Here is a 27,374-nt window from a genome sequence, read left to right on the forward strand (position 1 = left end):
TCGTCAGAGAAGCTACATGAGAGAGATGCTCTACATGTGCCCTGATGTGGGAAGAGCATCCACCAGGGGCACCCCTTACTGAACACCAGAGAATCCACACGGGAGGGCGATCCTGCCAATGCCTGACCGTGGGAATATCTTTGGTTGCACACTGGAGAAAGACCCTACAAATATTCTGAGTGTGGGAAAACCTCTCGTCCCCTAATGCCCCTACTCTACTTGTGCTACATTGATGACATCTTCATCATCTGGACCCATGGAAAAGAAGCCCTTGAGGAATTCCACCATGATTTCAACAATTTCCATCCCACCATCAACCTCAGCCTGGACCAGTCCACACAAGAGATCCACTTCCTGGACACTATGGTGCTAATAAGCAATGGTCATATAAACACCACCCTATACCGGAAACCTACTGACCGCTATTCCTACCTTCATGCACGAGCTTTCATCCAGACCACACCACACGATCCATTGTCTACAGCCAAGCTCTAAGATACAACCACATTTGCTCCAACCCCTCAGACAGAGACAAACACCTACAAGATCTCTATCAACCATTCTTACAACTACAATACCCACCTGCTGAAGTGAAGAAACAGATTGACAGAGCCAGAAGAGTTCCCAGAAGTCACCTACTACAGGACAGGCCTAACAAAGAAAATAACAGAAGGCCACTAGCCGTCACCTTCAGCCCCCAACTAAAACCTCTCCAGCGCATCATCAAGGATCTACAACCTATCCTGAAGGACGACCCATCACTCTCACAGATCTTGGGAGACAGGCCAGTCCTTGCCTACAGACAGCCCCACAACCTGAAGCAAATACTCACCAGCAACCACACACCACACAACAAAAACACTAACCCAGGAACCTATCCTTGCAACAAAGCCCATTGCCAACTGTGTCCGCATATCTATTCAGGGGACACTATCATAGGGCCTAATCACATCAGCCACACTATCAGAGGCTCTTTCACCTGCACATCTACCAATGTGATATATGCCATCATGTGCCAGCAATGCCCCTCTGCCATGTACATTGGTCAAACTGGACAGTCTCTACTTAAAAGAATAAATGGACACAAATCAGACGTCAAGAATTATAACATTCAAAAACCAGTTGGAGAACACTTCAATCTCTTTGGTCACTCGATTACAGACCTAAAAGTTACAATTCTTCAACAAAAATACTTCAAAAACAGACTCCAACAAGAGACTGCTGAATTGGAATTAATTTGCAAACTGGATACAATTAACTTAGACTTGAATAGAGACTGGGAGTGGATGGGTCATTACACAAAGTAAAACTATTTCCCCATGTTTATTCCCCCCCCCCACACACACACACACTGTTCCTCAGACATTCTTGTCAACTGCTGGAAATGGCCCATCTTGATCATCACTACAAAAGGTCCCCCCGTCCCCCCCACCCCTCCGGCCCTGCTCTCCTGCTGGTAATAGCTCACCTTAAGTGATCACTCTGGTTACAGTGTGTATGGTAACACCCATTGTTTCATGTTCTCTATGTATATAAATCTCACCACTGTATTTTCCACTGAATGCATCCAATGAAGTGAGTTGTAGTGCATGAAAGCTTATGCTCAAATAAATTTGATAGTCTCTAAGGTGCCACAAGTCCTCCTTTTCTTTTTGGAAAAGCTTCAGTCAGTTCTCAGCCTGCATTGGCCATCAGAAAATCCATGCATGACGGAGACCCTATAAGTAACGTTGACTAGGGAAGGGCCAAGTGAATAACATCTTGGCCTATTATTCCCATCATGCTCAGGGGGTTGGGCATGGCTGCAGTGGCCATGTAACAAGGATGTGCAACTGTTGTTATGTAAGCAGAGACTGAAATCACCATCCTGGAATGTGTCCCAAACTGTGAGCCATGGGCTTCTTTGGGGAGCCAGTTCTTGGGAGAGCCAGCCACAAACGTTTTGGGGAAATTTTTTGATAGGCCCTTTTTTATTAATTATTATTATTATTATGACATTATTAAACAAGGCTTAAAAATTACCTGCATCTTATCTTTGGATCTGCGACTTTTGCTGCTGCAAGGGCTGAGTGGGAACCTCTGTGGCTTCTGCTCCAGCAGGGGGCTTTCAGCAGAGAGATTCCATGTGGATAGAAGCATTCAGCAGGAAGTCCCTTGGCTAAAAGCCCCCTGCTGGAGCAGAGGGCAAAGAGAGGGTTCCAGCGCTGTCATCATTAGCAGAAGCAGAAGCACAAGCAGACAGGAGAAAGGGGCTGAGGGAAGAGAATCATGCATCTTTTCTTATCTAGCCCTGGTGCGAGTACTGCTGGAATAGCGTGTCCAGTTCTGGTGTCCACAGTTCAAGAAGGATGTGGATAAATTGGAGAGGTTTCAGAGAAGAGCCACAAGAAGGCTTAAGGGATTAGAAAACCTGCCTTAGGGGTTGTATACACTTGAAACACAACAGCCGCACAACTGCAGCACAGCAGCTGTGCCACTGTAGCACTTCAGTGTAGATATTATCTACGCCAACTGAAGGGGTTCTCCCATGGATGTAGGTAATCTACTTCTCTGAAAGGCAGTATCTAGCTTGACGGAAAAACTCTACCATCAACCTAGCACTGTCTACATAGGGACTTAGGTCAGCTCAACTATGCCGTTCAGAATGTGTGTTTTTCACACCCCTGAAAAACATAGTTATGTTGACCTAATTTTCTACTGTTGACCAGGCCTTAGAGTGATAAGCTAATGTGACAAAGTTCCTGCTCTACCTTGGTGGGTCTTGCGCTTATTGGCGGATTGGCTCGCCTTGGAGCTTCACGGCAGCCCTCAGCTTGGCCGTTTTTCTGAATTCACAGTCCAGGTCGACTCCACCTGTGTCTGACCAGGAGTTGGGAGGATTGGGGGGGAACCCAGGCCCGCCCTCTACTCCGGGTTCCAGCCCAGGGCCCTGTGGAATGCAGCTGTATAGAGTGCCTCCTGGAACAGCTGTGCGACAGCTACAACTCCCTGGGCTACTTCCCCATGGCCTCCTCCCAACACCTTCTTTAGCCTCACCATAGGACCTTCCTCCTGGTGTCTGATAATGCTTGTACACTTCAGTCCACATTCTCACTCTCAGCTCCTAGTGTCTCTTGCTCCCACCTCCTCACACGCACACCATAAACTGAAGTGAGCTCCTTTTTAAAACCCAGGTGCCCTGATTAGCCTACCTTAATTGATTCTAGCAGCTTCTTGATCGGCTGCAGGTGTTCTAATCAGCGTGCCTTAATTGTCTCCAGAAGGTTCCTGATTGTTCTGGAACCTTCCCTGTTATTTTACCCAGGGACCTGCTTAGCCTGGGGCTACTATATCTGCCTTCTGTTACTCTCCTTTAGCCATCTGGCCCGACCCTGTCACACTAAATAGATTGAGCTCCTTGAGTCTAACAAAGAGGAGGTAAAAGGGTGACTTGGTTACAGTCTGTGGCAATGTGTGTGCACCCTGTCCCCCTGTGGGGTGGATTGTGGATGTGGTGGCACTGTGGTTACAGTCTGCCAGACTAGGGTCCTGAGACTCAAGGCAGTGCAGCTCAATGGTCAGAGTCAAAGTGGCTGCCCTTGGGTTCAGGGCTATGCAGCCTAGTAACTGGAGTCAATATAGTGGCCCTCAAGCGCACGGCTGTGCGGCCTAGTGGCTGGATCCGGGGACCACCATCCAATGGGGGTGGCAGCTAGGGTAGAGAGTCCCAGGGTAGTGGGCCCACCTGACTCCACTGGGGTCCCAGCCCAGGACTCTGTCAGCAGTGAGTGCATTCATCACCCATTCAGTGTGGCTCCTACTGAAACATGCTGACCTTACACAGGTAGGAGATACCACTCACTTCACCTCCCTGGGCCACTTCCTACCATGCTTCTTGAAGCTGTGATCCATGTGACATCGGGGTCTCCGGGCTCCTTGGCGCAGGTAACTCCCTGGGACACTGACTCCAGCCGGTTAGTTGTTAGGTAACAGGTATCTGTTCTGGGTCTCAGGATCTCCAGCTCCTGCAGGCAAGAGCTGTAGCGGCTCCTGGGCTGGAGCCTCCACCAAACATCCTTCCTCCTTGGCAGCCAGCCCAGAGTGAGCTGGGCTGCTCTCCTGTATACTAGCACAGCAGTTGGAGCATGCCCAGCATGGTCTGGGGGGTGGGACTTCCTCCACCCATAGTGTGGGATTAACCCTTTCTTGCCTAGTGTGGGTTATGCATACCCTGTCACACAGTCTATAAGTATCTACATGGAGAACAAATATTTAATAATGAGCTCTTCAATATAGCAGAGAAAGGTATAACAATGGCTGGAAGTTGAAGCTAGACAAATTCAGACTGGAAATAAGGTGTAATTTTTAAAGTGAACATAATTAACCAATTTACCAAGGGTTGTTCGTGGTGGATTCCCCATCGCTGACAATTTTTTAGATCAAGATTGGATGTTTTCTATGAGATATTCTCTTGGAAATATTTTGGGGAATTTCTATGGCCTGTGTTACACAGGAGGTCAGACTAGATTATCATAATGATCCCTTCTGGCCTTGGAATCTGTGACTTTACAAAGGAATGATTTTTACCAAGTGCTAAGGCTACACACAGCAAACATTCGACTGAAGATGATAATGAACAGAACAGGAAGGAGAGTTGTGATTTTTTCCCCTTCAGAAATAAGAAGAATTAAAGTGGAAGGTGGGTGGATGGGGTGAGTCTAAAGAAGCAACTGCCTTTCAAAGAGCCTTAGAAGATTCTTACATTGTGGGCATGTGTCATAAATATAAAGGGAAGGGTAAACACCTTTAAAATCCCTCCTGGCCAGAGGAAAAACCCTTTCACCTGTAAAGGGTTAAGAAGCTAGGATAACCTCGCTGGCACCTGACCAAAATGACCAATGAGGAGACAAGATACTTTCAAAAGCTGGGGGAAGGGAGAAACAAAGCGTATCTCTCTGTCTGTGTGATGCTTTTGCCGGGGACAGAACAGGAATGGAGTCTTAGAATTTAGTAAGTAATCTAGCTAGATATGCATTAGATTGTGATTCCTTTAAATGGCTGAAAAAATAAGCTGTGCTGAATGGAATGTAGATTCCTGTTTTTGTGTCTCTTTGTAACTTAAGGTTTTGCCTAGAGGGATTCTCTATGTTTTGAATCTAATTACCCTGTAAGGTATTTACCGTCCTGATTTTATAGAGGTGATTCTTTTTACTTTTTCTTCTATTAAAATTCTTCTTTTAAGAATCTGATTGCTTTTTCATTGTTCTTAAGATCCAAGGGTTTGGGTCTGTGTTCACCTGTACAAATTGGTGAGGATTTTTATCAAGCCTTCCCCAGAAAAGGGGGTGTAAGGGTTGGGAGGATTTTGGGGGGAAAGACGTTTCCAAATGGACTCTTTCCCAGTAATATACTGGTTAGACGTTTGGTGGTGGCAGCAATAAAGTCCAAGGGCAAAAGGTAAAATAGTTTGTACCTTGGGGAAGTTTTAACCTAAGCTGGTAAAAGTAAACTTAGGAGGTTTTCACGCAGGTCCTACATCTGTACCCTAGAGTTCAGAGTGGGGAAGGAACCTTGACAGTACGTGAATTGCAAAATACAAACAAGCACACACCATTGGCGAGACCCTTGTACTCCCAGCAGCAATAGATGTGTCGAATTAAGATTGGGAACAAGCAGCCATGGCACTGAAAACCATTCCTATTTCAAGTGATATCATCTGTCAATGCATTGATGGCTTTGCAGAAAATGTCAGGACCAGTCAATAGAGCAAGTTAAGAAGAATAAATATTTTGCACTACCTCTTGATGAATCCACATCCACAGCCAACATGGCTCAGCTTCTGTCATATATGAGATTTGTCACAGCAAGTACAATAGCTGAATAAGTTTTGTTTTGCAAAGAAATCCCAACCTGAACAACCAATGAGAAAATAGTCAAGATCCTTGATAAATTCATAGTGGATAGACTCATAGACTTTAATGTCAGAAGGGACCATCATGATCATCTAGCCTGACCTGCTGCACTTTGCAGGCCACAGAACCTCACCCACCCACTTCTGTAATAGACCCCTAACCTCTGGCTGAGTTACTGAAGGCCTCAAATCATGATTTAAAGACTTCAAGTTACAGAGAATACACCATTTACACTAATTTAAACCTGCAAGTGACCTGTGCCCCATGCTGCAGAGGAAGGAAAAAAAAAACCCAACCCAGAGCCTCCACCAATCTGACCGGGGGAAAATCCCTTCCTGACCCCAAATATGATGATCAGTTAGACCCTGAGCATGTGGGCAAGATCCAGCAGCCTGACACCTGGGAAAGAATTCTCTGTAAGTAACTCAGAGCCCTCCCCATCTAGCGTCCATCACTGGCCATTGGAGATATTTTCTACTAGCAGTTGCACATCAGCTATATGCCATTGTAGGCAGTTTCATCATACCATGCCCTCCATAAACTGATCAAGCTCAGTTGTGAAGCCAGTTAGGGTTTTTTGCCCCCACTGCTCCCCTTGGAAGGCTGTTCCAGAACTTCACTCCTCAGATGCTTAGAAATCTTCACCTAATTTCAAGCCTAAACTTGTTGATGGCCCGTTTATATCCATTTGCTCTTGTGTCCACACTGGTGCTTAACTTAAATAACTCCTCTCCCTTGCTGGCATTTATACCTCTGATGTATTTATAGAGAGCAATCATATCTCCCTAGTATGCTGTGTGGAGATGGGTTCTGACCACACTTTGCTTCTGTTTCACAGTGGAGTTGTCACATGGGAAAGTGTTACAATGCATCTTCGCCTCTTGCAGGTATGTGTGTAATATGGATTTCTTGACTATGATCACTTACCTGGTGGACGTATTTGGCAAATTGAATGCGCGGAACCGAACACTTCAAGGGAGGAATACAAATATACTCAATATGAAAGAGCAAGTCAGGAGACTCAGGAAGAAGCCACATTGAAAAGGAAATTACTGAAATAGTTCTGTTGTTTCCAGTCCAGCTTTTTAAAGAGTGAAAGTGATCAAAATGCTACTAAAGACCAAATATTAACTCATTTCTATGGATTGTATTTCCATTTTGATTAATATATTCCTGGAGTTGAACATGAATCTCCAGATACCAAATGGATTCTAAACTGGTTCTTGGGAACAGCTGACTCCATTCCAACTTTAAGTATCTCAGCTCAAGAAAATCTCTTCAATTGTCAAGTGATCACATGCTACCAAACCAGGATTTCAGTTAAAGGAGAGTATGAAGAACTCAATAAAAAAGCTGTGAACATGTTGCTTACATTTGCTTTATTTCTGTGAGCCTGAGTTTTCGTGAAAACTAAACATAGAAATCGTTGAAACTTGGAAAATGACTTGGCCCTGGTGCGACTGTTGCTGAAATGCTGCGTCCAGTTCTGGTGCCCACAATTCAAGAAGGATGTTGATAAATTGATAAACCAATAAGCAGAGAATCCCCCAGGGTGGGAAAGACCCCATCAACATCCTGGCTGTGGGGTGAGCATTAGTTGGAACTCAGGCTCCATCAGCCTTCAGAGCTTCCCCAAGGAGGGAAAGACTTCATCAATGTCCTGGCTGTTAGGTAAGCTTCTGTGCAGGCTCTGATTTAGGATCCATCCTCTCTTGAAGTGGAGATATGTGGATTATCATAGAGGTTAAGACCAGAAGAGACCATTAGATCCTCCAGTCTGACCTCCTGTATGTCACAGGCCATAGAATTCCACTTAGTTACCCCTATATTGAGCCCAATTACCTGTGTTTGGTTAATGCCTCTTCCAGAAAGGCACCCAGTCTGGATTTAAAGACATGAAAATTCCATGCAGAATCCATCTTTTCCCTTGGGAGTTTATCCCACTGGCTAATCCTTCTCACTGTTAAAGTGGTGATTTATTTCAAATTCAAATGTATCTGGCTTCCTCTTCCAGTCATTGCTTCTTGTTCTGCCATTCTCCACCAGATTAAACAGCCCTTTACTACCCAGTATGTTCTCCTGTGAAGGTATATTGTAATCAAGTTAACAGATTGAGCTCTTTAATTTTCTCATTGTAAGGCAGTTTTTCCAGCTCTCAGATCATTTTTTGTGGTTCTTCTCTGCACCATTTCCAATTTTGTTAATAGCTTCATAGATTCCAAGGCCAGAAGGGGACCATTGTGTTCATATAATCTGAGCTCCTATATAACATCGGCCATAAAACACCCCCAGAATAATTCTTTTTGAACTAGAACATATCTTTTAAAAAAAGAAATCCAGTCCCCACAGCTCAGGGACTGGCCTACATCTGGGTTCTTTCCATGCGGGCAGGGCACCAGGGCCCTGTGCAAGGGTGGATGGGGGAGAGGGACTCTGGAGCAGGATGGGGAACTACTTGGGAGGTTCTCAGGATAGTACAAAGGGGAGACAGCAATTGAGACCACAGAGCAACAGGAGACCCTGCCAGGGAAGCTTCCCACAGCATGCTCCCCCGGTCACGTGAGGATTGACTCTATGGTGGTGCTCGGGGTGGGAAGCGCCCCAGCTAGGGGGCACATCATGTGATCCACAGGGTGGGAGGAGTGGCCCAGCCAGCCCGCAGAGCACATAAAATGGCCTTTGCACCACTTCAGAGGCTGTGCCCGAGGTGGGGATGGGAGCCCTGGGCAGCGAGTGTGTCCACTCCACTGAGGTCGTGGGAAGATCCATTCTGGATTGCGCAGTGTGTGAATCCAGAAATTTTTCTCAGTGGTGTGATGCATGTCTCTGTGTCTGGGTGTGTATGGTTTGGTGTGCGTCTCTCTGGGTGTGCTATGGTGGTAGATGAATGACTGGGCTGGGAGGAGGTTGTGATGGGCTCTGGAGTAGGGGGTCATTTTGGGTGTTGCTTGGGTTCAGTGAGAGCCTCGGGGTAGATGAGAGAAATTATGTACACATTGGAAAAGTAGCCACAACTGTAGCCCTGTTCAGTGTAAATCAAACTCTCAGGTTTCCATTGTTGCTGGACAGCTTGTAATTTGGATTGGTGTGACACTAGGCCCAATCTGGAATGGAGGGGAAGTTAACGAGGCCCTAGTCATGGCAACAGAGAGTCAAAGCTTAGTGCAGAGCCCTACAACCCTTGGAAATGTGTCACTGGGCTAATTTTTAACTGTTCTCAGAGACCACTAACTTGCCAGGACCTCAGCTCTGAACACATCTAAGACTCCACACCTCTCTGCATTGCTCCCCAAGTCCTTGAGAGAGGAGAGCTGATGATAATTTTTCAAAAGAAAAGGGTTTTTTCCATTAAAAACTTTTTTTTTATGTCTCAAGCTAATTTTCACATTTTTTTAAATCGAAACATTATTGAAAATGTCATTAAAATGGTCATTGAAACTGTTTAAGGTAAATGGAAAAATTTTATTTAGCAAAAGTTGAGTCACTAACATTTTTTATAATATTTCTTATAAAAATGTTCCACAAAGAATTTAGGGAAAACAAAAAATGAGTCTGTTTGAAAACCTGTGAACTGAAAACAACTTCAGCATTTTTACCAAAACTAATTTGTCATTTTTTGTTGGGCTCTGCCATATGGTTTTTAGCCAAAGGTTACCTTGCTACAGTGCATTCTGCACACATTTCCCTGGCCTTATTCAGTCTATTATTTATGTTATGGTGGTGCCTACAGGCCCCAGCTTAGCTCCAGGCCCCGTTGGGCCAGGCACTGCACAGACACATGGTGACCAAGATCGGAGCCTTGTTGTGTTGGGCGCTGAATACATAGGTGCCGACTTCTTCTGGCGTCGGTGGGTGCTCGACCCTGGTCTGCCCCTGCCCCCGCCCTGACTCCACCCCTACTCCTCCCTTTCCTGCCCCCATTCCCACCCCTTCCCCAGAGTCCCCACCCCAACTCTGCCCCCTCCCTGCCCCTATTCGACTCCTTCCCCAAATCCCCGCCTGGCCCCGCCTCTTCCCCGCCTCCTCCCCTGAGCATGCCACGTTCCCGCTCCTCCCCACCCCATCTCAGAGCTTGCTACAGCTGTTTGGCAGCTCCAAGCGCTGGGAGGGAGGGAGGAGCGGAGACACAGCATGCTCGGAGGAGGTGGAGAAGGAGGTGAGGTGGGGGGGCGGGGAGCTTGGCTGCCGGTGGGTGCAGAGCACCCACTAATTTTTCCCCGTGGGTGCTTCAGCCCCAGAGAACCCACACAGAGTCGGCGCCTATGGCTGCATAGATATGCAGTGAGATACAGCGTCTGCCCCAAAGAGCTCATGTCCCATAGATGTGAAGGCCACAAGGGCCCATTCTCACCATTCAGTCTGACCTCTTGCGTAAACTGGTCAAAGAATCGCACCCAGCAATTCCTGCATCTGGCCCTCTGACCTATGGCTGAGCTAGAGTGGACCCTTTGAACAGCTCCCCTCTTTATCCCAGCAGGTATCAAGGTCTCCTGGATGAGAGCAAGGAGGCAACATCCATGGGCCTACTTGGGTCATTCTCACGGAATTGCAGAGAGGGCTTATTGTAGACTTCCACCAGGACAAACAGCTTTGAATGCCAGCACTGGCTGGAGAGTTCCCCACTGGGGTAGGCCAGGGGTGAAGGTGCCACAGGGTCTGTGGCAAAAGGGGAACTGAAGGACAACATGGCCCCCCACAGGGCCTGCCCCTGGGACTGGCCCCACCAGTGTGTCCAGCGCTTCCAACAACACTGCACACTTACTGAGCACCAGCAAGTCCACACAAAGGATTGCCCTACCCCAGCCAGGACTGTGACAGGGCCTTTGGCAGTACTGAGCACCTTCACACCCACTAGAGATGGCACCGGGCAGGGCAAAAAGTATCTGCATAGTACAGGTTGGCCCTGGTGAGGTGGGGGTCATGAGAGTGGGTAGGGGAGGGCGGCTGGGGAATGCAGCCCTGACTGACAGCTCCTGCTGGGGAGGAAAGGACAGGGTCCTGACTGACAGCCTTTCGTAAGCATTTTGGGCTGTATAAGTAGGGGCATTGCCAGCAGATCGGGGGACGTGATCGTTCCCCTCTATCTGATATTGGTGAGGCCTCATCTGGAGTACAGTGTCCAGTTTTGGGCCCCACACTACAAGAAGGATGTGGAAAAATTGAAAAGCATCCAGCGTAGGGCAACAAAAATGATTAGGGGACAGGAACACATGACTTATGAGGAGGGGCTGAGGGAACTGGGATTGTTTAGTCTATGGAAGAGAAGAATGAGGGGGGATTTGATAGCTGCTTTCAACTACCTGAAAGGGGGTTCCAAAGAGGATGGATCTCGACTGTTCTCAGTGGTACCAGATGACGGAACAAGGAGTAATGGTCTCAAGTTGCAGTGGGGGAGGTTTAGATTGAATATTAGGAAAAACTTTTTCACTAGGAGGGTGGTGAAGCACTGGAATGGGTTACCTAGGGAGGTGGTGGAATTTCCTTCCTTTGAGGTTTTTAAGGTCAGGCTTGACAAAGCCCTGTCTGGGATGATTTAGTTGGGGATTGGTCCTGCTTTGAGCAGGGGGCTGGACTAGATGACCTCCTGAGGTCCCTTCCAACCCTGATCTTCTATGATTCTATGAAATCATGTTGCACTCTAACCGGTGCAATTACTGATGCTCTGTAATATATACAGAGAGAATTAAATGATGCTGGAAAAACCCAGTAAATCTTACTTAACTCATGCACATGTACACTCAGGCCAGGACAAGAAGTAAAGGGCTTAATCTGCAGCAAAGGAGATCTAGGTTAGATATTAGGGAAAACTTTTTAACTATAAGGGGAGTTAAGCTTTGGAATAGGCTTCCAAGGGAGGTTGTGGAATTCCCATCACTGGAGGTTTATAAGAACAGGTTGGACAAACACCTGTCAAGGATGGCCTAGGTTTACTTAGTCCTGTCTCAGGGCAGGGAGCTGGACTTGATGACTTCTCAAGGTCCCTTCCAGTCCTACATTCATCTCATTGGACAAACCCTTAGGCCTGTTGACGGCAAAGCCCAGTTAAGTCTTTCCATTGACCTTCAAAAAGGTTTTGGATCAGGTCCTCTGAGTGGGATCTACTCACCGGAGTCAGGGTTTCCAGAAGCTGGCTCCATCCCATAATCTCACTATTGGGGAGATATAATCATCTACAGTAAATTGTCACACATGTGACAATTCACCGGCCTCTGAATGGACCCTGCGTCCACTTCAGCCTCAGAGACAGCAACAAACCCAAACACGTCCCTTCTCAATTCAGGCACATGCAGAAGCAGCATGAGAACAGCCCTGCTTACTCCCTGAAGCCTCATAAGCCACTAGTATGTCATGACACATGGTGCCATAGTCTCATGAGTTGGGTTGGGGTCAGAGTTAAGGTTATTGTGGAGCCTAGGTTATGAATTTATTTAGAAAGCAAATGGTTTGCTTGCTCTTATAACTGGGAAGCTCTGCTGATGCTGGTGATGTGGATGCCTATGAAGTATCTTAGGGGGGCCCAGTGGTCCCCTCTGCTTAAGAGCAGGAGAAAGATGGTATATGCTCTGTATGTCCCTGTGACAGGGCACCTGCCCTGCACTGGCCCTGTGAGGGTTAAAACCAGCCTAGGGAGGCTGAGCGGCAGGCAGCCAAAGGAATGGCTGCAGAGGAAACATCCAATTAGGGCAGCAGCTGCAGACAATTAGGGCGGTGGCTGGACCAACCAATCAGGGCCCAGCTGGCCCCATATAAAAGGAAGCTGTAGACCACAGTGAGGGAGTCTGCTGCAGGGAGCCCTAGGGAGAAGACTGGTTTCCTAGAGAGCTACAGAGAGACCAGCACCTGGGGAAGGGCAGGTGCTAGCAGGGACAGGGGGAGCTAGGGAGAGCTCCTGATGGGCTGCCAGGACTTATAGGCTCAAGGCCCTGGGAAGAGGGCAAAGGAGCTGGAGCCAGGCAGGAGCAGAAGGAACTGAGGCTGTGGGGAAGTGGCCCTGAGACTAGAGACAATGGGTTGGAAGGACAAGTCCGCAGGAAGCTGCTGTTTGCAGAGTCCCTGGGCTGGGGCCTGGAGCAGTGGGTGGGCCTGGGCCCCCTCCCCCACTAGCTGCAGAGGGAGCACCACAGCTGTGGACTGCCAAGCCACTGGGAGGAGTGGCTGAACTCTTGTTGGAGGAGTTCCCCGGAATGGGGGAACCGGATGGTGACACAGCCGGAGAGCTGTGCCACGAAGTAGAGCATAACGGGTCATAAGTAGCCATTAGGGGCCTGCAGGCGGAGACGAGGGCAGGAAACCCACCACCACCCAAGGGCGCACCTTGGGACTGAGCTAATTCCCAAAATGCCCAGCAGGAGGCGCCAGTATGGTGAGTGACCCCATGACAGTCCCTTTTGCCACCTCTGTAACATTGTCCCCACTCATCCTGGAGGCCTCTACAATTGTGCTCTGCGGGACTCGGGGAGGGGACATCCACTCACTGCACTACAGAGCTACTTTCTATCGGAAAACCAAACATCTGATAGCAGACCATTTTTGGCAAGAACCTGAACATATTTCTGTGGTTGCATGTTAAGTGCCAGCCATTCGCTCCACCAGCTCCGGGTCCAGCGGGGCCTCTCGGTGATGCCAGAAGTGCCTTCGTGCTGCCCGTCCTCTCCGAGCTGTGAGTGCATCCCACGCCAGGCCAGCTTCTCCGTCGCTGCTTAAGTGTGAGCCTATGGCATTGGCATTACTTCCCTCCTGCACATTGATGGGGTTTCACACCTGATCTGAGAACCCCCAGCTTAATGCACGTTCCTATGAGCCATCCCCAACCCTACTGCTCAGTGACAGGGCTCCCCACAGTCTCTGCCCCCCATGAATCATTCCTGTCCATACCATGCAGTGACATGAGAAGGTTCCACTCAAGTCTGGGCTCTTGTGTACCTGGCGCACATTTCAAGGAGGCTCTCCCCTTCCCTGTGGCCAGTGCAGGTTTGGGGGTGGATCTCCCCTTCCCCGTGGCCGGCGTCTCTCTTGAGGCCTCTCTCTTCTCCCCCTCTGCTGAAGCATCTTTTGTTGCTGCTTTATTCTTCGCCGCCCTCAGTGCATCTTCCAAGGCAGCTTTCTCCTCATCCACAGCTGGTGCCTCTTTTGTTGTAGCTTTTTGGGGTATTGTCTGGGGTGGCTCTGTCCTCCTCCGTGCCCAGCCCATTTTGAGGGGCAGGTCTCCTCTCATTGGCCCGAGGTTTGGGGGTCAACCTTTCCTTCCCTGTGGCCAACATGATTTTTTGTTGCTGCTTTCTCCGTACCTATGCCCAGTGTGTGACTGGAGGTAGCTGTGTCCTTCCTTGTGGCTGATGTCTCTTTTGAGGCCTCTCTCTCCTTCTCCCCTGCCAAAACATCTTTCAGAGACAGCACATCTTTCCATGCTGTTTTTCCTGCCCTGTGCCCAGCCCATGTCTGGGAGTGTCTCTCTCCTCCCTGGTGCCAGGGCCATTTTGGGGAGTGGCTCTCTCATCCCCCATTCCCAGCCCATGTCTGGGAGGAGCTCTGTCCTCGGCTGGCCTGTCTCTGGGGGCGGCTCTTTCCACCCCACGGTCTGGTCTGTGTCTAGGAGCATCTCTCTTCTCCCCTGTGCCAGGCCTGTTTTGGGGGACAGCTGTGTCCCTGGCCAGCACAGTGCAGGGGCCCACGTGGGTGCGTCGGTGTTTGACCAGGTGTGAGGCCTGGCTGAAGCACTTGCCACACTCCGAGCAGGCGTAGGGGCGCTCACCAGTGTGGACGCGCCGGTGCTGAGCCAGGGTGGAGCGGTCGCTGAAGCGCTTGGTGCAGACGCTGCACTCATAGGGCCGCTCGCCGGTGTGGGTGCGCTGGTGGAGGACGAGGTTGGAGTTGTGGTGGAAGCTCTTGCCGCACACAGAGCAAACATAGGGTTTCTGGCCCAGGTGGATCTTGCTGTGGGTCCGGAGGCTGGAGCTCTGTGAGAAGGCCCGGCCGCACTCCCCGCACGGGTAGGGCCGCTCCCCGGTGTGCGTGCGGTGGTGCACGATCAGGTTGGACTGCAGCCGGAAGCTCTTCTCACACACTGGGCAATGGAAAGGCTTCTCTCCGGTGTGGATGCGCCGGTGCCGCTGCAGGTCTGAGCTCTGCCTGAAGCCCCGGCCACATTCAGGGCACTGGTTGCACCTCTCGGACTGGGGCAGGCTCTTACTAGTGGGGGAGCCTCCCATGAACATGTTCCTGCAGCAGGAATTAACGGGTGATGACAGAGGGGGCTGCTGTGCCTGCCTGAGAGTGGGGTGTGGCTGTGTCCTGTGCAAGGCAGGAAGCAGCTGTTCAATGCACAGAGGAGACAGTGGCTGTTCCTTGTGCATAGGAGGGGATGGATGTTCCCTGCCAGGAGTGGAGGGCGGCTGTTCCCTGCTCAGGGGAGGGGGCGGCTGTTTCCTGCGTACAGGACGGAAAGGCTTTTGCATGTGTACAGAAGGAAGTGGCTGTTGCATGGACATGGGACAGGTGGGGAGCTGCTCTTTCCCACCCTCAGAGCGGGCTTCTGGCTCTTCTCCTTCCAGAGAGGGTTTCTTTCTCTTCCGGCCAGGGCTCTGGGGCGCTTTCCCCTTGGACCATCTTGGTGAGGCCTTGGGTGTTGGAGCTGCTTTGACAGGTGCCTCCGCCTCCCCGTGGTGCAGCACAGCCAGCTCCTCAGCGTCCAGCCCCCTCCTGGTGTCTGTGGGGACCAAGGGAGAAGTGGTGTGTGAGCCGGGCCCCAGGTGCAGGGGGAAGCCAGCAGAGGGATCTAAACTAACACTGCCTGGAAAGTGGAATTCAAAGTTCACAAAAATATTCGAGTTTTTGGAAAAAAGTTTTGTCCCAAATTGGGACAAAAAACCAAAAACTGGAAATTTTCCCCACAACTTGGACCCCGCAATACTTCCTTTGGGACACACCGAGCTGCAGGAATGTTTGTGTGTGAAATGAAATGTGCTCCCTGGGATTCCCGACTGCAGGTCCAGGCAGGTGCCGTGGAGTCAGGAGCTCCTGGGAGCCCTGGCTCCGGGGCAGCCACCAGGCCAGCTGCTGATGGCCCTGGGAGCTTGGGAGCCAGGTATCCCAGTGCTTCCAGACTCCTGGAGCCTCTGTAGTTCAGAAACCCCAGGCCAGGGACAGCCCTCCTGGTGAGCTGCTGAAGAGCTGGGGAGGGGCGAGCTGGCGAGACACCAGGCAGGTTTCTGTCAGTCCCCGGCCTGCTTTCAGCCCAAATTCTGTCAGAACTGAGATGTTTCTATGGAACGTTTCAAATTTGGCAAATCGTCACTTTGTTATGGAAAAAATCTCCAGCCAGCTCCAAAGTTATCTAAACCAGCCACCTGGAGGTGCCTACTTTGGTTTACCCTTAACCTATTTCCACTTGCATGGAACTGAACCAAAACAAACTTGGTTAAAACCAGAACAACGACGTCCACATGGCCCAGTGCAGCTGTTTAACAGACACAGGTTATATTATAGTAAACACAAATGCAAGAAGCCTGGGAAACGAGCAGGGAGAACTGAAAGTCCTGGCACAGTCAAGCAATTATGATGTGATTGGAATAACAGACTTGGTGGGATAACTCACATGACTGGAGTACTATCATGGGTGGATAGAAACTGTTCAGGAAGGACAGGCAGGGCAGAAAAGGTGGGGGAGTTGCACTGTATGTAAGAGAGCAGTATGACTGCTCAGAGCTCCGGTATGAAGCTGTGCTGGGGGGTGCTCACTGCTCAACCCCTGGCTCTGCCACAGGCCCTGCCCCCACTCCACCCCTTCCCACCCCCTCCTCTGAGCCTGCCATGCCCTCGCTTCTCCCCCTTCCCCTCCAGAGCCTCCTGCACACCACGAAACAGCTGATCGGGTGGTGCGGGGAGGGAGGGAGAGGCACTGATTAGTGGGGCTGCCAGTGGGTGGGAGGTGCTGGAGCTGATGGGGGGCTGCTGACTTATTACTGTGACTCTTTGGCAATGTACATTGGTAAATTCTAGCTCCTTCTCGGGCTCAGGTTGGCCACCCCTGGTCTGGAGGAACCAGCTGGGGCAGAGCTCTTCTTGACCTGCTGCTCGCAAACCGGGAAGAATTAGTAGGGGAAGCAAAAGTGGATGGGAACCTGGGAGGCAGTGACCATGAGATGGTCGAGTTCAGGATCCTGACACAAGGAAGAAAGGAGAGCAACAGAATACGGACCCTGGACTTCAGAAAAGCAGACTTTGACTCCCTCAGGGAACTGATGGGCAGGATCCCTTGGGAGAATAACATGAAGGGGAAAGGAGTCTAGGAGAGCTGGCTGTATTTTAAAGAATCCTTATTGAGGTTGGAGGAACAAACCATCCTGATGTGTAGAAAGAATAGCAAATACTGCAGGCGACCAGCTTGGCTTAACAGTGAAATCCTTGCTGAACTTAAACACAAAAAAGAAGCTTACAAGAAGTGGAAGATTGGACAAATGACCAGGGAGGAGTATAAAAATATTGCTCAGGCATGCAGGAGAGAAATCAGGAAGGCCAAATCACAATTGGAGTTGCAGCTAGCAAGGGATGTTAAGAGTAACAAGAAGGGTTTCTTCAGCTATGTTAGCAACAAGAAGGTGGTCAAGGAAAGTGTGGGCCCCTTACTGAATGGGGGAGGCAACCTAGTGACAGAGGATATGGAAAAAGCTAATGTACTCAATGATTTTTTTTTTTCACCTCTGCCTTCACAAACAAAGTCAGCTCCCAGACTACTGCACTGGGCAGCACAGTATGGGGAGGAGGTGACCAGCCCTCTGTGGAGAAAGAAGTGGTTCAAGACTATTTAGAAAAGCTGGACGAGCACAAGTCCATGGGGCCGGATGCGCTGCATCTGAGAGTGCTAAAGGAGTTGGCGGATGTGATTGCAGAGCCATTGGCTATTATCTTTGAAAACTCATGGCATTCGGGGGAAGTCCCGGATAACTGGAAAAAGGCTAATGTAGTGCCCATCTTTAAAAAAGGGAAGAAGGAGGATCCGGGGAACTACAGGCCAGTCAGCCTCACCTCAGTCCCTGGAAAAATCATGGAGCAGGTCCTCAAGGAATCAATCCTGAAGCACTTACACGAGAGGAAAGTGATCAGGAACAGTCAGCATGGATTCACCAAGGGCAAGCCATGCCTGACTAACCTAATTGCCTTCTATGCTGAGATAACTGGCTCCGTGGATGAGGGGAAAGCAGTGGACATCTTATTCCTTGACTTTAGCAAAGCTTTTGATATGGTCTCCCACAGTATTCTTGTCAGCAAGTTAAAGAAGTATGGGCTGGATGAATGGACTATAAGGTTGATAGAAATCTGGCTAGATCATGGGGCTCAACAGGTAGTGACCAATGGTTCCATGTCTAGTTGGCAGCCAGTATCAAGTGGAGTGCCCCAAGGGTCGGTCCTGGGGCTGGTTTTGTTCAATATCTTCATTAATGATCTGGAGGAGGGCGTGGATTGCACCCTCAGCAAGTTTGCAGATGACACTAAACTGGGAGGAGTGGTAGATACGCTGGAGGGTAGGGATAGGATACAGAGGGACCTAGACAAATTAGAGGATTGGGCCAAAAGAAATCTGATGAGTTTCAACAAGGATAAGTGCAGAGTCCTTCACTTAGGACGGAAGAATCCCATGCGTTGCTACAGACTAGGGACCGAATAGTTAGGCAGCAGTTCTGCAGAAAAGGACCTAGGGGTTACAGTGGACAAGAAACTGGATATGAGTCAACAGTGTGCCCTTGTTGCCAAGAAGGCTAAGGGCATTTTGGACTGTATATGTAGGGGCATTGCCAGCAGATCGAGCGATGTGATCATTCCCCTCTATTCGACATTGGTGAGGCCTCATCTGGAGTACTGTGTCCAGTTTTGGGCCCCACACTACAGAAAGGATGTGGAGAAATTGGAAAGAGTCCAGTGGAGGGTAACAAAAATGATTAGGGGACTGGAACACATGACTTATGAGGAGAGGCTGAGGGAACTGGGATTGTTTAATCTGAAGAAGAGAAGAATGAGGGGGGATTTGATAGCTGCTTTTAACTAGCTGAAAGGGGGTTCCAAAGAGGATGGATCTAGACTGTTCTCAGTGGTGGCAGATGACAGAACGAGGAGCAATGGTCTCAAGTTGCAGTGGGGGAGGTCTAGGTTGGATATTCGGAAAAACTTTTTCACTAGGAGGGTGGTGAAGCACTGGAATGGGTCACCTAGGGAGGTGGTGGAATCTCTATCCTTTGAGGTTTTTAAGGGCAGGCTTGACAAAGCCCTGTCTGGGATGATTTAGTTGGGGATTGGTCCTGCTTTGAGCAGGGGGTTGGACTAGATGACCTCCTGAGGTCTAAATGTCTATCTGTCTCTGGTGTTGACAGGCCCCAGCACCATAGTATGCAGGCACCTCACAATCCTTAATGTGTTTATCCACATGCATGCCTGGGAGGCAGAGCAAGGCTGTTATCCCCAGTGTACAGATGGGAACTGACACACACAGGGACTAAATGACTTGCCCAATGTCACACGGGGAGTCTGTGTCAGAGGTCAAACAGAAGCCAGGTCTTCAGCATCCAAGGCCAGCAATTAAGCACCAGGCCACACTTCCCGATCATGCAGCTATCTGCACTGCTGAATCTCTGTGCACAGCCAAGCCTGGTGGATGTCAGAGTAACAGTAGCTTGGAAGTGGTGACGGTGAGTGTCTCACGCCTGGATTCACCGTGGTGAGGAGTGGAAAGGAAAGGCAGAGCATGTCTTGATTCTGCCTCCCCCAAGGCTCAGTGGATCTGGCCATGGGGCAGGGCTGCAGGAGCTCCTGGCTCTGTGGCTAAGCTCTGCCTTTCCCCATGGCTCAGCGGACACAGCCAGGAAGCACTGCCATGGGAACTCGTGCCTGGGATCCCAGGATTTTGCTTTCTGAGCTGGCTGATTCATCCCTCACCTGTTGGGACGTCCCTCAGGGTCTCCTGCTCCTCAGGGGCTGGGGGATCTGGGATGCACGGCTCCTCCCCTTGCTCCAACTGAGAGATCAGGGCGGGTTTGCGAACCGGACAACCTGCCCATAGGGAAGAGAAAAGAAGCAATGAGGGCGCAATCAGCGAGCCCCAGAGCTTGGTACAAAGGTCCCTCTCTGCTGGGGAGGGGACGATGGGGAAGTGGGACAACCAGTGGGATGAGGGGCAGGCACAACCCAATGGTGACAACTCTGAACCCCCAGAGACAGATAGGAGCACTCTCCGCTGGAGCAGGAACCCCAAGCTCACACACGCAGAAAATACAGACAATGCATGCGGATGTACTTGGACAGGGACTAGGCCCTTTTAGGAACTCTGGGGTGGAGTCACAGGTTCGAACCCCAGCTCAGGCAGGCAGGGAGTACAGGCAGCGAGTGTGTGTGGGCATGCGTGTACTTAGATAGAGAACCCCAGGACGGCATCACAGGTTCAAAGCCCAGCAAGGCCCATTCTATCCAGACAGTTTGGCCTCCTGCACTGAGCCGGTTGGGTAAAATTCTACAAAAAAAATGTTTCCTTTGGGACAATGCCATTTCAACTAAAGGAAATTTTTCACACAAGCAAATAATTTTCAAAATGAACATTCTTTGGAAAATATAAAAATGCAAATACTGCAAAATAAATGTTGTTTTGAATATTTTCTAAATTACATTGTTTACATTATGAGCAGTGCATCACAGGACATAGTTCAAAGTGTCTCCGGTTTGTGCTGCGGTTTCTTATTTATTTATTATTTGTGTTATGGTGGAGACCCAGTTGTGGAGCAGGACCCTATTGCGCCAGGCGCTGTACAAACACACAACAAATAAACAGTCTGTACCTGAAAAAGCTCACAATCTAGTACATGACAAGAGACAACAGATCTATACAGACAGACGGAGGAATACAAGGAAACAATGAGGTAACATTATCTAAATAGACAAAACATAGGGTGGGGGAAGGGGTAGAACAGAGAGAACGTCATGAAAGTTCCAAGATTTACATCATGTTAGTTCCACAGGTATCAAACTGTTTCCCTGCAACATAAATAGACATTTTGATCTAGAAAATAAGTCAAGATGTTTTAATCTGTACTAAGCAGTCACAGCCCTTAGTGCAGTGGTCCCCAACCTTTCTGTGGGAATAGCACATTCCTATTCCCAAAAGACCGTGGTGGGCGCCAAACACCCCACTGCTGAAATGCCGCCAAGAAGCGGCAGCGGAAAGAATCCTTGCAGCCGAAATGCCGCCGAAAAGTGGCAACACTTCTCGGCGGCATTTCAGCGGGTGGTTCTCCGGAGGCAGCGCTCGGCGGCGGCATTTCGGCGGTGCACACAACTGCCCCAGGGGGCGCCATTGCGCCCGCGGGCAGAGCATTGGGGACCCCTGCCTTAGTCTATTAAATAAATAAATATTTTGACTATTATGTCATGAGATTACAAATCATGATATGAGAGGGCACGTCCTAGTGTGCACCGTATGTCATGAAATAATGTACAAATAATATAAAAATGAAAATAAAACACATTTTAAAACAATAATTTTCAGAATTTCTGTTTCAGGGGAAATTACAAGAATATTTGGTTTTGTTCTGATTCAGGGTGAAAACAAATTTTTAAATGTCGAAACGAAACAGAAATTTGGAGTTTTGACCAGACTTGCTCCTGCATAACCCAGGCCACCCAGCGATTCTTGCTTCTAGCCCATCACGGAGGTGCTCAGGAAATTACTTTTAAAAAATTTTTTGATTAAAAGGGGGGGGGGGGTCTTTTTTTTTTTAACCTTTTCAGGCTTTTGATGAATACACACACATTGGGGGTTTTCAGCAGTTGACACACAACATATTTGATGGAAAGTTTTTGTGAAAATGTCAGTTTTGTTGAAAAATCCAATTTCCATAGAAAATAATTTTGATGGGAAAGTTTGGAGCAGACCTATGCTTTATGTGCATATACTGTGTTTCTCAGTCTCCTTGAAAACAAGGGGTGCAAAGGTTAGTCTGGAATTCTCACGTCACCTCCCACCAGGACCCGAAGAGACCAGGGAATAGCCTGCAACTAGAGATGGGTGAAAAATTTTCCAACACAACAGTTTCAGTGAAAATCATGAAGCTGCAAGATTGGCTGGCTCCCTGAGAGATGTTTATAAATTCAATTTTGGTTCTTCTGACACAGAATTTTTCAAATATTTCAGTTCCATGGGAAATTTCTAATTTCTGACTTTGTTGTCTGAATTTTAGAAGAGCAGAATGTCTCACAAGCCAAAAATTCTGGTTCCTCACTGTGCTACCAGGAGCCCACCAGACCTGGGCATAGCAGAGAACTCACCAAGGGAACTGCTCAAAGACTAGCCATCCAAACTTTATTTTCAACTAAAACTGGGACATTGAACAAAAAAAATGAGTGGAAATTTTCTGCTTTGCTCAACATTTTTTGTTTTTTTCACTGAAAATTTATACAAAACCCAAAACAAAAATTAGTTTCTACTGAAACTTTCCATGGAAAAAAATCTCCATTTTCTGTCCAGCTCTACCCACAGCCAGAGCTGGTCAACATTTTTTTGTTTGACAAAATTTTCGGATGAAAAACAGACTTTATTTCCATGTAAAAAAAATCTACTTTTCAACAAAAGAGTTTCCAGTTTTTGTTTTTTCCTCTCTCATTTTTCCTTTATTCCCCCAGTACCAAAACAGTAAAAGTCATGCGGGAGAGAAAGGAAAGAATGGGGGGAAAAAAAACAGAGACAGACAATTTGGTTCTTGTTGGAAAACTTGAAATATTTGTGAAAAAAATATTTTTAGTTTCTTTCAAAACAATTTTTCAGTGGAAAAGATTTACGATTTTCCAGTCAGCTCTGCCCAGAGCTTCCACATGAGGCGAGAAGTTTGGATAATCACCCAACTAACCCAGTGAGCTAATGCTCCGGTAAGTCTCCTGCATGACAGTCCCATACAGCTGCCTCTGCTCCTCATCCAACAGCAACCACTCTGCCTCAGCCAGAGTCACAGCCACATCCTTGAACTGCACTGGCACCTGCAACCACAAAAACATCCACCTCAGCACTGACCACTCCCGGCATAACTCCCTGCTGCGAGCTAGCTGTGCCAGAGACAACTCCTCCCCCGCACTACGCTCGTGCCAGTCCTCCCCTGCCCCGCTCAGGGCCAGCTGCTCTAGGGCCTATCCCTGGAATTAGGAGATCATGCACGAAGGCAGGGTAGGGTGCGACGTAGTGGGGATTTTCCCTTGTTAGGTTGTATGTGAGCCTTTGTGAGTCTTACTGTTTTGCATGAATGCGGTGTGTGCCTCAGTTTCCCTGTGTATTGCACCAATGTCTAGGTGGTGGGAATAAGGGTGTGTGACTTTTGCGGGGGCTGCTCCAGCTGGAAGCGAGTCAGTCTCGGCTGGCTTGGGGCGCAGGGGAGAGGACCAGAGCCCTGGCTCTGGGCTCTCCTCCCCACAAGATAGACTTGGCTGAAAGTCACTGATTTCTGTGCTAACAAGTTCTGCCCTATGCTGTGTTCCTGTCAACTAAAAAACCTCCTGTTTTACTGGCTGGCTGAGAGTCACGTCTGACTGCGGAGTTGGGGTGCAGGACCCTCTGGCTTCCCCAGGAGCCCCGCCCGGGCGGACTCGCTGCGGGAAGCGTACAGTGTGGAAGGGGATGCTGAATGCTCCGAGGTCAGACCCAGAAGGTCGAAGCTGTGTAAGCTTCTTGCCCTGGAGACAGTATGCTCAGAGAGAGGAGGCTCCCCCAGAGTCCTGGCTCACTTCATAGGGAGTAGTTCCAGAGCATCGCCCCAGTGACTCCGTGACACAGGGCCAATGTCAAAGTAAACAAGATGCACAGAAATGGGGTGTGCACGGTGGGGATTAGTGTGGGGAGTGGTGTTCACAACCACATCAAACAATAACCACATTGTACCCTGGACAGTATCTCTGGTGAGGAGGTGGCCTGCCTGTCAGCGTGAAGTGCTCCAATTTGGAGAGCACATTCCCTGCAAGACAAATACCCTCACACAGCGAATCTGGGGACCAGGCTGGCACGACAGCGTGAGGCCCTCCTCCATTCTGGGAAGCACGTTCCCTTCAAAATGGCCACCCTCATAGAGTGACTCTCAGACTCTCACGGAGACTCAACACTGGGCCTTTTCAGCTCAAACCAAACCTGTTCAGATCCAAAGCTGGGCTGCGTACTTGGGAACTCAAGGAACTGCGGGAGAGAGTGCTGAGATGTCACTGCTCTAAGGGAGACTTTAAATGAGAGCAGACCGTCTCCCGCTCTCCCCAGTGGTATATTTTCCAGCCTCTCGGAACGTCTTAGCACAGGTGATGCCACGTGTGGCAGATTCACTCCCTCAAAATCTCCTGATTAGCAGCACTGGCAGCTCTCGCTAGCCGAGATCTCTCCCGTTGTCCCTTCTGTCATAAATATACAGGAGGGATTTTACAGCACTGTATACAGAAAGGTGGTTACCCTTCCCTTTATATTTATGACACCTTCTAAGTTATTGGGGCCACATGAATCAACAAGTGCTCCGATGCCCACGAGTGGCCGCTAACTTGGGGCAGTTTTTAGTTACCCAGCTGGGAGATGGGTGGGGCCAGGTTTCCAGGGGGGATGTGCTAAAGATAACACAACTGTAGCTGCGCAGCATCTGAACCATCAGGCCCCAGTTGACTCATGTTGGGAACCCAAACTCTAAAGCACCCACACATTATGGAGACTCTTGAGCAAGGCTTTACGGAGACAAATACAGGAACCCTGGCTCCCCTGTGGCTTCCACAGTCTATCTCCCCTTCCCACCCTGGTCCCTCACTGAGATGATCACTCTCACCTGTAGCCCCGGCCACTTGACCTCTGGCTGCCCCACCTGGAACCCCTCTGCCAGGGCCACTGCCTGGGCACCGGTCTCAGGGCCACGTTCCCAGATCCAGCTCTGCATTTCCTCCGGCAGGATGGTCAGGAACTGCTCCAGGATCAGCAGCTCCAGGATCTGCTCCTTGGTGCGGCTCTGCGGCTCCAGCCAGCGATGGCAGAGCTCCCGGAGGCGGCTGTAAACCTCCTGGGGCCCCTCAGCCTCCTGGTAGCAGAATTCCCTGAAGCGCCTGCGCTGTGTCTCTGGGCTGATGCCATAGCGACACAGGATGGTCGCCTTCACCTTCCCATAGTCACTTGTCTCTGTGATGTCTAGGCTACCATAGGCCAGCTGGGCTTTCCCGGTGAGGTACGGCTCCAGTCGGGTTGTCCACTCCCCTCTCGGCCACTGGCAGGCATCAGCCACCTGCTCAAAGGTGGCCAGATAGGCCTCAATATCATCCTCTGGCGCCAGCTGTGGCAGCTGCAGGGTTCCCCATGTAGGTGCTGGAGTTGGATTAACCTCGGCAGGGGTCTGCGGGGCTGACAGCTGCTCCTCTCGGCACGGTGCTGTCTCCTCCTTCAGCTCGATCCCAGCCTGCTCCAGACCCCTGGGTGACTCTCTGCCCCCCTGGGAGGTGGGGTTTTCACAAACACGTGCACAAGTCGGTGCTGGCACAACTCTGGGAGGGGGCGGCAGTTCTGGCTCTCCGTGCCTGAGGGCGCAGGCCGGAGCCGGCCCCACCTCCGGAAGGATGCGCAGGGCCTGCAGCACCTCCTGCCAGACGTCCTCCCAGTGCTGCAGCATCTCCTTCTGCGACACATACCGGGCCTGCTGCGGTGCCACCCATCTCAGCAGCTCCCCAATGGTGCCGGACTGCACCACAATAGGCAGCCCGCCCGCCCGCTCCAATCCCGCATCTGGCTCGGGCCCAGCTGAGGCCTGCTGCTCCGTCAGCCCAGCGGGGCACACCGACTGCTCCACCTGGATCTGAAACTGCAGGTCCAGGGCCCCCTCTGCCCCCTGCCCTGCAGCCATGGCTGTTCCCTGGGGTGTCCTTATCCCAGCAGGGGATGAGCCCAGACCCCAGGCCTTTCTGGCTCATTCATGCCCCTTGCAGAAAGCATCCGGCCTCTGGCTTCCTACCTCAGTGTCCCGTTTTTGACACCACATAAGCCGGATGGGGGATCAGGTGCGAGGGCCCAGAAGCACAAACTGTCTTGCAAAACCAGAGCGACCTCCTGGAGCCGGCAATGCTGCCATCTGGAAAGAGGGGCTTCTCCCGCAGCTCCTGAGAGGGCAAGGGAAACACAGACAGTGAGGGGGGAATTCCATAGTGCCGAGGGATTTGAGTGCTTAGCTCAGTCTGCTAACTCCTGGTAAAAACAACAATGGCCGAGTCATCCCTGGGATTGTGCCTCGTGTTCACTAACACTCCTGTCCTCCTAGTGTGGACGCACCCTTCCCTGCCAGAAAAGCTGTGTGTTCTTACAGCCAGCTAGTGACCACCTCTCCTTCTTAGAGAATCGTCCCAGAGAGGGGATAGGGCAATGAGGAGCACGAGCCAGGGACCTGGGAAAGCCGAGTTCAGTTCCCTGCTCTGTCAGACTCTGTGTGTGGCCCTAGGACAGTCACATGCAGAGCTTCCAGAGAAAAAAATCATAACAGAAAGACCCCTTCTCACCTCTCCCACTCCTACCCACAGCTTTCTGCCCCCACCCAGCACAGACAGGTCCCTTTCCAACCCTCCTTGTCCATCCCTCCACATGTACCTCCAGGGCCCTGCCCCCCCCCAGCACAGCCAGCCCCCTCCTTGCCCCATGTAGGGTGATATGGGGTTACAGCTGCGTTATTAGGGTTTGTCTACATAGGGAAATTGGCTGGAAATAACCATGGGTTAGTTGGGCTGAATCTGCCGCCCATCCAGCATGGGGCCCACGCTGGCTCTGACAAATGTCCAGCTGGCCTGACCCCCAGAGGAGGCGAATGGGATGCTGGGTGGGTCAGTTCCCCCCTCAGCTCACACACTTTGTAATCCTTCACCTCCTCTTATACAAACACCCCCCAACTCCTTCTGTTAGCATCACTCTCCACATGCCCATGGCCCCCACATGCATCCTCCCCCTGCACTTGGCCCCAACCCTCCCCACCGGCAAGTGCTGGGGTTTTGTTCAGCCTCGCTGGCAAGCCCCTGCTGTCTGTATGCAGGGAGAAAGCTGCAGGCTGATCAAACCCGCTGTTGTTCTCTCAAGTTCCGCCTTTGGGCTGGGCTTCCCTGCAGTGTCTAACTCCTCCCTACTTGTGCCCTGCATTTTAACCTCACATTAGCCTGCTCCGTTTCCGCTGTGCTTACAGCTTCCACAGCGTTTGGACAGAGAACTCCTCCTCCCTCCTGCCAGTTGGACAGAAGCCTCCTGGATCATGGGGGAAAGGTTTTATGGGCAAGATTTCCCAATGATTACGTTTGCAGATGACACTAAGCTGGGTGGGGGAGTTACCAACAGTTTGGAAGATAGAGCTAAAATTCAGAGGGATCTTGATAAATTGGAGAACTGGGCTACAGCCAAAAAAAAATGAAATTCAACATAGACAAGTGTGAGGTGCTGCACTTAGGGAAGAAAAACCAAATACACCGATACAGAATGAG

General features: G+C 50.1%; 1 protein-coding gene across 2 annotated transcripts in view; it reads right to left on the minus strand.

Moving 5' to 3' along the window:
- Positions 1-12,267: 12,267 nt before the first annotated feature.
- LOC141988621 (uncharacterized) overlaps positions 12,268-27,374 on the minus strand; it is a 36,987-nt gene continuing 21,880 nt past the window's right edge. Inside the window, exons 1-5 of one of the 2 annotated variants that reach the window (XM_074954458.1) lie at positions 26,878-26,979; positions 24,707-26,018; positions 22,775-22,901; positions 19,818-19,931; positions 12,268-15,597 (exon numbers count right to left, since the gene is read on the minus strand). In XM_074954458.1, coding sequence (XP_074810559.1) covers positions 14,276-15,597; positions 19,818-19,931; positions 22,775-22,901; positions 24,707-25,765 — 2,622 coding nt within the window. In that variant the 5' untranslated portion in view covers positions 25,766-26,018; positions 26,878-26,979 and the 3' untranslated portion in view covers positions 12,268-14,275. Of the gene's footprint in view, positions 15,598-19,817; positions 19,932-22,774; positions 22,902-24,706; positions 26,019-26,877; positions 26,980-27,374 lie in introns of those variants that run through there. The other variant, XM_074954457.1, reaches the window with a different exon arrangement.

The sequence above is a fragment of the Natator depressus genome, chromosome 6 (assembly GCF_965152275.1).
Source record: "Natator depressus isolate rNatDep1 chromosome 6, rNatDep2.hap1, whole genome shotgun sequence".
In the NCBI taxonomy this organism is placed as follows: Eukaryota; Metazoa; Chordata; order Testudines; family Cheloniidae; genus Natator; species Natator depressus.